General features: G+C 46.1%; 2 protein-coding genes across 2 annotated transcripts; both read left to right on the top strand.

Annotated features, from left to right (window-relative positions):
• Positions 1–1,162: 1,162 nt before the first annotated feature.
• On the top strand, positions 1,163–2,823 carry LOC141993463 (uncharacterized). The gene is made up of 2 exons (XM_074963006.1): positions 1,163–1,455; positions 1,587–2,823. Exons 1-2 carry the CDS (start codon positions 1,171–1,173, stop codon positions 2,271–2,273), a joined length of 972 nt encoding a protein of 323 aa, XP_074819107.1. The 5' UTR covers positions 1,163–1,170; the 3' UTR covers positions 2,274–2,823.
• A 416-nt stretch (positions 2,824–3,239) lies between these two features.
• Positions 3,240–5,692, top strand: LOC141993462 (uncharacterized). Its single transcript, XM_074963005.1, has 4 exons — positions 3,240–3,293; positions 3,402–3,459; positions 4,008–4,112; positions 4,246–5,692. Exons 2-4 carry the CDS (start codon positions 3,417–3,419, stop codon positions 5,007–5,009), a joined length of 912 nt encoding a protein of 303 aa, XP_074819106.1. The 5' UTR covers positions 3,240–3,293; positions 3,402–3,416; the 3' UTR covers positions 5,010–5,692.
• Positions 5,693–11,314: the final 5,622 nt, after the last annotated feature.

Below are 11,314 nucleotides of genomic sequence, written 5' to 3'. Positions count from 1 at the left end.
GGCAACTGAATGCATTCTGCTGTATACACACAGGCATCTTCAAGTGTAGGATCCCTCTCAGAGAAGTGATATAGTGCATATAACACTGATGAAATGGAAGGGGAATAGTGTGTAAACATAGATCAGTATTTGAGTGAAAAGAACAAAGGAGTTTGCTGGTTTTCAGTCTAGGATGCTGTTATTGCCATGGGTGCATACTGTATACAGTACCAGTGGCAAGGGAATGATAGTAGTATAAGGGCCCTACCATCAATCAAACCCTGACCCCGCCCCTTGACCCCTTAGCCCCGCCCCCTTGACCCCTCAGCCCCGCCCCTTGACCTCTTAGCCCCACCCACCGGAAGTCCCGCCCCATGGGTTATTACGTCCGGGGTCAAGGCTGCCACATGACCGGAAGCAAGGTGTGTCATGTGACACCCACCCCACCCCTTGACCCCTTTAACCCCACCCCTTGACCTCTGCCCCCCCCACCGGAAGTCCTGCCCCATGGGGTATTACTTCCAGGGTCAAGGCTGCCACGTGACCGGAAGAAAGGTATGTCATGTGAACCCTCTAACAACTCCTCCCACTGCCCTCTACCAATCAGGATGGGTTTCGCCCCGTAGGACTTCCCCCCCAAGAGGAGCTTTGACCAATCAGGGCGAGTTCCGGAGGGGGGTGTCCTCTCCGGAAGTGGGTCTTGTGACCCCTCTAACAACTCCTCCCCCCCCCACCAATAAGGATGGGTTTTGCCCCGTAGGACCTCCCAGAGAGGAGCTTTGACCAATCAGGGCGAGTTCCTGGGTGGGGGTGTCCTCTCTGGAAGTGGGTCTTGTGACCCCTCTAACAACTCCTCCCCCCACCCCGCTACCAATCAGGAGGGGTTTTGTTCCAATAGGACCAAGAGGAGATTTGACCAATTAGGATGAGTTCCGGGGGCGGGGTGACCCGTCCGGAAATGATTCGTGTGACCCCTCTAACAACTCCTCCCACCAACCTCTACCAATCAGGCCGGCCCGAGAGCAGATTTGACCAAAATAGGGCAGGTTCTGGGATGGGGTGAACCACCTAGAAGAGGGGCGTATGACCCCTCTGCCAATCAGAGCGCAGCACCATCACCCCATAAGGCCCAGCGTCGGGCAGAAGAGGCTGTCTTTTACCAAGAGCGCGTGTTTTAGAAATCGTGGAAACATGGACTCCTTCACCACCCCCGTGAGAACTTCGGACTTTGTTTTAGCCCCGAGGGCCTTCAACAAACCGCGGAGAAAGCGCTACATCAGCGACAGTTCCGAGGAGGAGGAGGGGGCAATTGAGGGGAGCCCTTTGGCCCAGCCATTGATGGATACCCCGGACCCTGAAACCCAGCCGCTTGTGGGGCCCCACGATGAGCGTGATGGCCTCTTGTTGGCCACCCCCCGGGAGGAGGAAGGTGATCGCAGCTCGGGGAAGTCACTAGTGGACAAGATGAACGCTCAGGTAAATGAATGCTTAAGAAGTGACGGTCGGGATGGGGTTGTAACGGGGCTAGGAACCAGGGATTGTGTAAATCAAAAACCGAGCAGTGGGGTGCTTACGCTGTTTCTTTTTTGAAAAAAATCTCTCAACAGCTCAATGATGCCTTTCTAGAGGACCCGGAGACTCTAGACAGCGTTGCACCAAGCAGCGAAGATGAACCGGGCCCACCTTGTTTTTGCTCAACGCCAATACAAAATGTTGAAGAGGACTCCGAGGATGACGGCTATGAGGAGTTTAGGAGGAGGCTTGGCATGGAACTGACTGAGCCAGTGCCACGTCGTGAGCGTAACAAAGTCATGCAGACTATTGTACGCGTTGCTGTTTATTCTGTTCTTAATCACTGTCTTAGGGAAAAGCTTTTTGAAGATTGTGAGGGCTGTGTCATAGATGCACCAGGCCAGCGGCACCATGACTGTGTGACTTGGACTTCAGTGGATATAAACTGCAAGCTCCGGGGCCTGTGTGCTGAGCTGTGTTTGGAAAGCTTATTAAACACTGTGATTGCCATAGGTTATGCTATGCAATGTCTATGCCTAACCCAAGAACATTTAGCACAAGGGGTGACCTTGATAAATGCTGTGCAATTCAGTGGAGACCCTGACCATGTTTTAAAGAAAATGACCAAACCGGAAGATGCCTGCTTAGAGCGTTATATTGACCGTCTGGTCCGCACAAAAAGTTACAGAACCCTGCTTAAGAAAAAGGCTATTTGTAAGAAATCTAAAAGGATTAAGTTAGAAAATGGTGAGGTGCCAAACATGCGATATAAAACTTGGTAGCTGTAAATTTAAAAAAAAAAATCTATTGAAAAGGGCTTTGTGACTATTTGTATTTCTGTTAAAAGGTCTCTGGCCCTTAAGGGAGCTTAAAGTCTTTTTTTCTTTCTTTCTTTTTTTAATGGAGCATCTTGGTTTGTTTTGAAGGAGCTGTATGTCTTTTAAATAAAAAAAATTGTTTGTGAGAACCTAGCTCTTGTGTCTTTTGTGTAAGAGAGACCCATTTACAGCAAAAAAAAAAAAAAAAGCTGAAATGTATGTTGTGGGAGGGGGAAAAATACCCTAAAAATGTGTTTACAATAAAACAAACGGGGATGGTTCAGACATGTGGTTGAGTACAATAGAGTTGACTTATTCTGTTGAACTGAACGGGTTTAACCACCCCCCCCCCCACTGAATAGCCAGGGTGACTGTGATTACTCACCCTTGTTGCCATAGGGTTAATTTTGATGGGGGTGCACCCATAGTAAGGGAGGTGGGTGGGTGAGGATGGTGAGTTCTGATTAATATGAAATGAAATAAAACCTCAGGAGTTTGCAGATGCTATTGGGCAGTTTAATATAACCCCTGGAGTTGGTGGAATGCTATAGGCCAGTCTAAATATGGCCCAGGAGTTGGTTGAAGGCCACGGGGCACTTTTTCTAGAAATCACCCCCCGTCCCACCAAACTTTAAGCATGAAAGAACATGTTTTTAAAAACAAAAACAAGCCCCAAGACATTCATTGATATCTGCAAAGGGCCCCTCACTTGAAATGGTTACTGTAAGAAGGCCCTACAGGGTGGGGGGAACAAAAAGTATTTGAACTTAAAAAAGAAAAGCAGCCCAATTGTGCAGAAAAACTTATTCCCCACCCCCGATCACAAAAGGGAATGCTAGGGAGGGGTGATCCAATCAACCTGCTAACTATTTTGAAACAAAAGAGTTAGGATGGTGTAAAAAAAAAAAACAAAACCTCAGGTAGCTTGGAGACTGTCTCTTTCAACAGAAACTCTCTTGAATTGCTGCTGGGCTGCAAGTGGAGGTATGTTCCCTGGTTTTTTTTTTTAACTCTGAAAATATATATATATTATATAATGCCATTTTTTGGCCATGCTCTCTTAGTAAATAATGGTGCATATCTGTATTGCAGTGTGATCTGTTTAGCATGGAGCCAGTAACTTTAAGTTGCAGTTCATCACCAGGCCAAGGTAAAAACCATTTTTAACTGTAGTTGTGCTTAATAACTTCAGGTATTACATAGGTTGAATAGGGATTTGGGAGCTAATACTAACTAACATTTTGGCTTGTTTTTCTTACCCCAAAGACCCCAAGCACACATGGCTGGGGCAGGGCGGGGGCCAGAACAACCAGGGATCTTTTTAAAAGCATGTGGGTTTATTGAAAAGTATTTTGTTGCAAACAGTGTTTTAAACTCTGTGTGTGTGTAAAACATAGGCGGTTTTTAAAAAGTATATGTCTACAAACTGATGGTGATGGTGTGTTTCCAATTAGCAGGGTTTTTACTTTGCAAAATGAGATGTATTTTAAAAAAAAAAAATATTTGTGGGGGTTGTTTTCAAAGTGGTAGAAATAAACTCAAAACCTGTGATTGTTGTACAGCCTGAAATGGATTATTTTGTTTTAAAGCTATGACTTTTTTAAATAGAAAAAACACTCTAATGGATATTATTTTATTTTATTTTAAAGTTTACTAGACAGTTTCATGTGTTTTATTAGAATGTTGTTTGCTTTACAGCACGGTCAAAACTTGAGCGGGTAAAAATGCTCAAAAGAAAAAGGAAAGAGACAATTGAAAAGAAAAATTCACAAGTATCAGTGACAGATGGATGGATGAAGCCGGGTAAATATATTTTGCTTATTAGTCTGGTTAATTTATGAGGTTTTGTATTTTAAGTACATACATAGGTGTGGGTGAGAAAGCTGGCAAAGTTACATTTTTGTAAAATGCTTTTTTTCCCCCCTCCTGCCCCAAGCAGGCATATGCAGCCCTTCTGACAAGGCTGTAGTGGGAGCTACAAGGACCCCTCCCCGAGAACCACCAAAGAACCAGGAATCTGCTTTGAGACCTTTATCAACGCAAAACAGCACAAGAGTGCAGATGAAGCATCAGCCCAGTCCAAACCTCATTTACGTCAAACCCAAGGACAAAACAAAACACTCTGGTAAAAAACATCCATGCAAAGACAACTCCAGTTCCTCAGCGGCCACCGCCACGCCAAGCCCTGAGAAAACTGTGAGCGAAAACGCCCACATTCACAAACCCGGAACAGGCGCTCTAGAGATTGTGAATAAAAAACCAAGGATTGAAAACACCTGCGATGCCAAGGTATTGCAACCATGCAAACACAACTCCAGTTCCTCAGTGGCCACCGCCGCACCAAGCCCTGAGAAAACTGTGAGCGAAAACGTCCACATTCACAAACCCGGAGTAGGCACTCTAGGGGCTCTGAATGTGTGCAGAAACACACACATTCACAAACCCAGAGCAGGCACTCTAGGGGTTGTGAATAAAAAACTAAGGACTGACAAAGATCCCCCATATTCTAGTATTTGGGAAGAGTTTGATGCTTCATTCAGAAAACTGATGGACGCTGTATCTTCGGGGAGTCTAAAACTACGGCATTCTAAAAAGATTTGGAAAAAATACGACGCTTTGTTCAGAAAACTGATGGACGCTGAATCCTCAGGGGGCCTAAAAGAAAGGGGGGCTGGAAAGGGTGGCTCTGATCAGGCATGACTAGGTGTGGAAAGGGGTACCCTCAAGGGTGCACATCAGCTCGTGTGTAAACAAAAGGGCGGACGGCGCTTGGGGGATAAACAGATGGCTGCCAAAAAATTCCAGGCCAGGGTCGCTGTAAAAATTTTAAAAAGGGCTAAAGAGGTAATGAGGGAAAAAAAACAAAAAGAGATGCCCCCTACCAGAGGCTCTCAAACTGGCATGTCTGAAAATGGGGAGGCGAAATCAGACTCTGGTTTAGAAAATTCCCCAGAGTGCTCTCTAGACGGAGGCCCATCGACTCCCAATGCCCCTCACGGAGGCGTCTCAGAGTCTGACTCTCAATTAGTATCGGATGTAGAAGATGCCACTGATGGTTCCGTAGAGGAACCCCCAAGTAACCCTGAAAATGCAGAGGTGTATATGGAGAGAGTGAGAAGTTGGCAACGTGAATTACCTAGATTTGGGGGGTCGGTGTATTGTGAGGAGTTTCGTTTTGTCCATCTTGAGCAAATAAATTCAGCTCAACAGGCTGTTGAAGCCATACACAGAGGGATACAGCTAGTTCTTGATGATGTTAATGGTAGGGTAGGCCCTGATGATTACGTACAGTTACGTTTAGAGAGCCGTCGTTTAACTAACCCTTTGTTTTCAGTCAGAAGAACTAGGGATGAGCTGTCCGCTGAGGATTTCTTGAACCAGACCTCAAAGCTGCTTCAGAGCAATAGAGAATTGCATTTCGATGGGACGTTGCGCCTTGTTGTGACAGTTGTAAAAAATAGGGGTGGGGGCGCTCGAAGAGTTTTAAATTCTATCCTTAGTAGTCAGATTATTCATAAAAAGAGACAATGTTTAGTAGACCTGACTTACACCGGTACCAATCTATGTTTTGCGGGAGGGCTCTTGGCTGTCATGGCCGGTCATAAACCTACAGATGCAGAATTGTTAGCAGAGGCGAGAAAGTTGCACGAGAAACTGGGGTGGTCAGATCAAAAAAAGGTTATGCTCACTGATGTAGCAAAGTTTGAACAGCATTTAGGAGTTAACATACAGGTGGTGCTGTATGCGGTGAAAGGTGGCTGGGGTTTTTTTAAAACGGGGGGCCCCGTGTACCCTAAGACTTATTTCATCCTGTTGCACAATGAACATTACTATGGGGTTCTGGATGTGAAAAAGTTGTTCGGAGCAAAAAATTACTGTGAGTTTTGCCACACGGTGTACAGTCACGACCATTCTTGCAGGTATCGTTGCCGTCTCTGCTTGAGCGCAACATGCTCTGACAACATGGGTGTGCAGCTGAGGTGTCCTAGCTGTAAACTGTATTGTCGGTCCAAAGAATGTTTAGACAGACATGTCAACTGTGCGTCAAAAAACCAAGTTGAATGCCTGTCTAAAACTTTGTGCGGTAAGTGTCAGGCGTACGTGGACAAGCAGCACAGGTGTAAAGGGAGGCGCTGTAAGCAGTGTCAGGGTTTGATCGTTGGAGATGTAGACATTCACCTCTGTTTTATGGACAGCCTTAGAAAGCCCGAATCATCAGAAAAGTATATTTTTTATGATTTTGAATGCATGCAGGAGACTGGGTTGCACACTCCCAATTATATTTTTGCAATGTCCCTAAAGCCGGAAAAATCCTGGGAATTTAAGGGTGACGAATGTCTTTCTATGTTTGTTAAGACCTTTATTGGCAAAGAGTTCCGGGACTACACGTTCCTAGCACACAATTCCAAAGGTTATGATGCGTATTTCTGCGTTAGACAGTTACTGAAGGAAAAGATGTGCATAGAACTGATCACTCAGGGCAGTAAACTAATGTGTGTGGAAGTTAAGGCCCTTGGCATTCGTTTTATAGACTCTTTAAACTTCTTGCCCATGAAGCTTAGCAAGCTCCCACAGGCGATGGGGTTTGAAGGTTGCAAAGGGTATTTTCCACATTTTTTTAACACTTTAGAAAATCAAAATTATGTGGGGCCTATGCCCGGTGTGGAGCACTACGGTGTAGAAAGCATGATGCCCAGGGAAAAAGCAGAGTTTCTCGACTGGTATCAAGACCACAGCTCTGAGACTTTTGACCTGCAGAAAGAGCTTGCGTATTACTGCCAGCAGGATGTAAAAATTTTGAGACAGGCTTGTATCCTATACAGAAAAGAAATTATGAATATGACGGAGAAGGTCGATCTAGTAGAGAGAGAACCCGGTAAATTCACTGAGATAAAACTGTGTATAGATCCGTTCCGGTACATAACGCTGGCATCCGTCTGCATGGCTATGTACAGGTTTATGTTTTTGGAGCCTAACACGGTAGCTCTTCTCCCTCCAGACAACTATCACAGACAGAAAAAGAGATATTCGACCCCATCTATCCAGTGGCTGTTGTATATCTCTCAAAAAGAACATATACAAATATGGCACGCTTTACAGGGTGGGGAACTACAGGTAGGCCCCTACTTTTTAGACGGTTATGCCAATATTGACGGGGTACACATAGCCTTTGAGTTTAATGGGTGTTTTTTTCACGGCTGTGTCGCCTGTCATTGTGAAAAAGCACAAAATCCTATGACGGGGACAACTTTTGGGTTTCTTTATTACAAGACGCAGCTCAAGACCGACTATCTAAAACGGCTTGGTTTTGTAGTGAGGACTCTTTGGGAGCACGAGTGGGTGGTGATGAAAGAAACAGACAGGGAGCTTGCGAGCTTTTTAAACCGAGCCCAGTTACCCCAGCCTCTCATGCCTAGGGATGCTCTTTTTGGGGGGAGGACGAACGCCATCCGTCTATATTATAAACCTAAGCCCGGGGAAGAAATCCACTATTATGATTTTACCAGCTTGTACCCTTTTGTAAACAAAACGAAAGACTACCCTATCGGGCACCCCGATATAGTTTATGACAAATTTGGACCCCTTGCAAATTATTTTGGAATTGCAAAAGTTAAAGTGTACCCCCCATGAGGCCTCTTTTTCCCATTGTTACCTGTCAGAGTGGGCGGCAAGCTTATGTTCCCGCTATGCCGAACCTGCGCGGAAACCGTGCAGCGGGAGACGTGCACCCACACTGACGAGGAGAGGGCCATCCTGGGGACTTGGTGCACTGTGGAATTGAATGCAGCCATAGCGAAGGGGTACGTGGTGGCTAAAATCTATGAAATCTGGCATTTTAATGAAAAATCTGATAAACTCTTTTCGGAGTACATAAAATTACACCTCCGCCAGAAACAAGAGGCTTCAGGGTATCCCAGCTGGTGCACAGACGAAGACAAACAAAATAAGTATGTTAACGATTTCTACCAGAAAGAAGGCGTGCTTTTACGCCGACACGAGATCAGGCTAAACCCCGCTAAACGCCAAATTGCTAAACTGTTTTTAAATTCTCTGTGGGGTAAATTCGGCCAAAGAACCAACCTACCCAATACCAGCATCGTGAGAGACCCTGACGAACTCTTTCAGTACCTATTTTCCCCCAAATACGAGGTTTCATCCTGTGAGTTTATCGACGATGAAACAGCGTGCATATCTTGGAAGCACACAAAAGACCGTTATTCTGTCTCTGGCAATACCAATGTTTTCATAGCCTGTTTCACCACCGCTTATGCCCGCTTAGAACTATACAACCTCCTAGACGGATTGCAAGAGCGGTGCCTGTACCACGACACTGACTCTGTGATATTTGTGAAAAGGGAGGGGGCCTGGAATCCCCCTCTGGGGGATTATTTAGGGGACCTCACGAGCGAGATCCCACCAGATCAACACATCACCGAGTTTGTGTCGGCAGGCCCAAAAACATACGGGTACAAACTGTCGGGAGGAAAGGCTTGTATGAAGGTCAAAGGTATTACCCTGAACGTAGCAAACTGTGAAAAGATCAACTTTGACAGTTTGAAAGATCTAGTCCTGGACTATTGCACGGGTCTGCGAGAGAACCCCTCAAAAAAGATAGAGGTGCAGCAACCCTCTATTGTAAGAAACAAAAATCAGTGGCAAATAGAGACAAAAACCCTTAAAAAAACACAGAAAGTCGTTTACAACAAGAGGGTCCTAGGAGAAGGGTTTAAAACCCTGCCCTACGGTTTTTGAAAAATGGATACGAGGTGGAGACACCCCTTTTCTGCAATTCTCGCGGGGCCTAGCAACTGCGGGAAAAGTTACTTTATAAAAAATGTATTGGATAATGCCAAACAAACATTGTCTGTTACGCCTGAGAATATTGTGTGGTGTTACAGTTGTTGGCAACCCTTGTATAAAGAACTGCTCTGTAAATACCCCTTTATCAATTTTGTGGAGGGTCTGCCTGATGCTTTTGACGATGACCGTTTGTTTCCTACCAATAAAGTGAACATGATTATCATAGACGATCTGATGAACTCTGCTTGTGAAAGCGATGAAATCGAGAAAGCCTTTACCAAGTACGTGCATCACAGGAACCTGAGCATTATGCCTAGGGGTCTCTGAGACAGCTTGCCGCCAGGGAGCCAATCGCAGGGAAACACGTCTAAGAAATTCTTTTTCGTGTAAGGGTCTGTTGATAAGACACGTGAGAGCTGCACGGTGTCCATGTTCACATGTAGTCAAACAGAACATTTCTCCTCTGATTTATCTCTATGACGTTGTCAAAAACCCCATACACGATCATATTGACGGTAATGGTTAAAGCCTTCCCAAAACGAATTTCTGCTCTCAGGTTCCCGGTTTTAATCAGGGAATAGTGATCGGCGCATTCCTGGTCGGGGGACAGGTCAAAGGCAAACATGGTGTAACCCTGTGCAAACTCCTCACGGTCGATTAACAGAGAACGATCTTTCATGTGTTTACCGGCCGTCTGTACCAGATTCATGTATTCTCTCACGCAGCGTCCTGCCTCGAAGTCTGGTTGCAGAGGCTTGGTCGGTATCTGCTCACCATCCACATACAAGGCCACAAAATTAATATCGTAATGCTTAAAATGAAAGGGATTTTTAGCGTAACTTCCGCTAAAGGCATCGTTATCCACGAACCCCAGGACAAGCATTTTGGGCAACTGTCCCAAGAACAGGTTCTCCTGGTTACTGACCCTGCTGCCCGCAGGGATGCTAAACACTTTCATTCCCACACGGTCCATGGGGTATTTGGCATTAGCGGTAAGCAGGGCCTCGGCATGCCCCAGACGAACGCTCGGGGCCACACGTACTTTCTTCACAAAAAGGGATGCTGATAGAATGCGCAGTTTAAAGCCTTCGGTTCCGCTGCCCATTAAACAGAAAGGATCTTTACTGCGCGTCAGTTTAATTTTCACATCCACTCCGTTCAACAATAGTTTTTCTTGAAAAAACAGGTCGCTGTGTAGATGACCCAGAAGCTCTACTGTTCTGCTTTGAGCGGTCAGCTTTGCACGCCTCACAAACCCTAGATTCTCGCCATCCAAGTCTGTGTCTTCCTGTTGTCCGGCAGTGTCTTTGTAAAAGAGGCCAGCGGAAAATTGCGTGGCGAGGGTGTCGTTGCTGTAATTGAGCACCGATTCTATAAAGGCCCTGTAAGGGTAACAGTTGTTGCTTTGGCTTACAAGACGGTCTCCGAGCGTGACATCCAGCTGACTAAAAATAGAGGCCACTGGGTAATTCACCAGGCCCACCTCGGCACCCGCGTTGAGTTCAGTTCCGTCTCCTTTTACAATCTTGCAACACAGGTACAGCAGTGTGTTGTTTAAATCCATATAATCTACGCCATTCCCTGCTATAAAGAAGTCAATGGGGGCAGACTCCGTAACGGCCGACAGAGGTGGCACCTCGATGTAGATGCTTTTCTCAATGCTGGTCTGCGTAGGGGCTATTTGGAACAAGTCTAGTTCGGATTTGGTGCATTCTTCAGACCCGCAGTGAACGAAAGCCATGTTGATTAAAATATATCTCTTGTATCAGCCGGCGAGTGTTTCCTCTTTCGCCCAGGCTTCCTCTTGGACTTTCGCTTATGGCCGACCCTGCGGGTCAAAGCCCTTCTTTTAAAGGGTTTCGGGGGACCTGCGCGTCGCGGGTATGACGCATTTCTCTTTCTCTTCTTCCTCCTTTTAATGTACATCAGCCCCGATCCTTCCTGTGAAGCTGTGTTCCCCACCTTCTCCAGAACAGCGCGGGAGATGTGACCTACCACGTCTTTAGCTATGTTTTGAGCGGCGGTTTTTACGTGGGGTTTAATAATCTCTAGCCCCCTCCTCAAAAGCGGTACGGCTTTTCGAAAGAGGCTACGGAATATTCCACCCACGCCTGCCCCATACATCACGGGGGCCCCATGATATCCGGGAAGGGCGTATCCCGCCTGGGCTTTGTAATAGTTTCTGTAGACGTTGGGGTCGCCAT

The sequence above is a fragment of the Natator depressus genome, chromosome 9, assembly GCF_965152275.1.
Source record: "Natator depressus isolate rNatDep1 chromosome 9, rNatDep2.hap1, whole genome shotgun sequence".
NCBI classification, from domain to species: domain Eukaryota; kingdom Metazoa; phylum Chordata; order Testudines; family Cheloniidae; genus Natator; species Natator depressus.
Note: the sequence above shows the minus strand (reverse complement) of the source record. Positions and strands in the feature narration are given on the sequence as shown.

Bases quoted from the DNA above. Each gene is read 5' to 3' on its own strand.
- LOC141993463 (XM_074963006.1), top strand. From the start codon at position 1,171: ATGGACTCCTTCACCACCCCCGTGAGAACTTCGGACTTTGTTTTAGCC. The intron at 1,456-1,586 runs GTAAATGAATGC...ATCTCTCAACAG, and splicing joins TGGACAAGATGAACGCTCAG to CTCAATGATGCCTTTCTAGA.
- LOC141993462 (XM_074963005.1), top strand. From the start codon at position 3,417: ATGGAGCCAGTAACTTTAAGTTGCAGTTCATCACCAGGCCAAG. The intron at 3,460-4,007 runs GTAAAAACCATT...TTTGCTTTACAG, and splicing joins CAGTTCATCACCAGGCCAAG to CACGGTCAAAACTTGAGCGG. The intron at 4,113-4,245 runs GTAAATATATTT...TCCTGCCCCAAG, and splicing joins AGATGGATGGATGAAGCCGG to CAGGCATATGCAGCCCTTCT.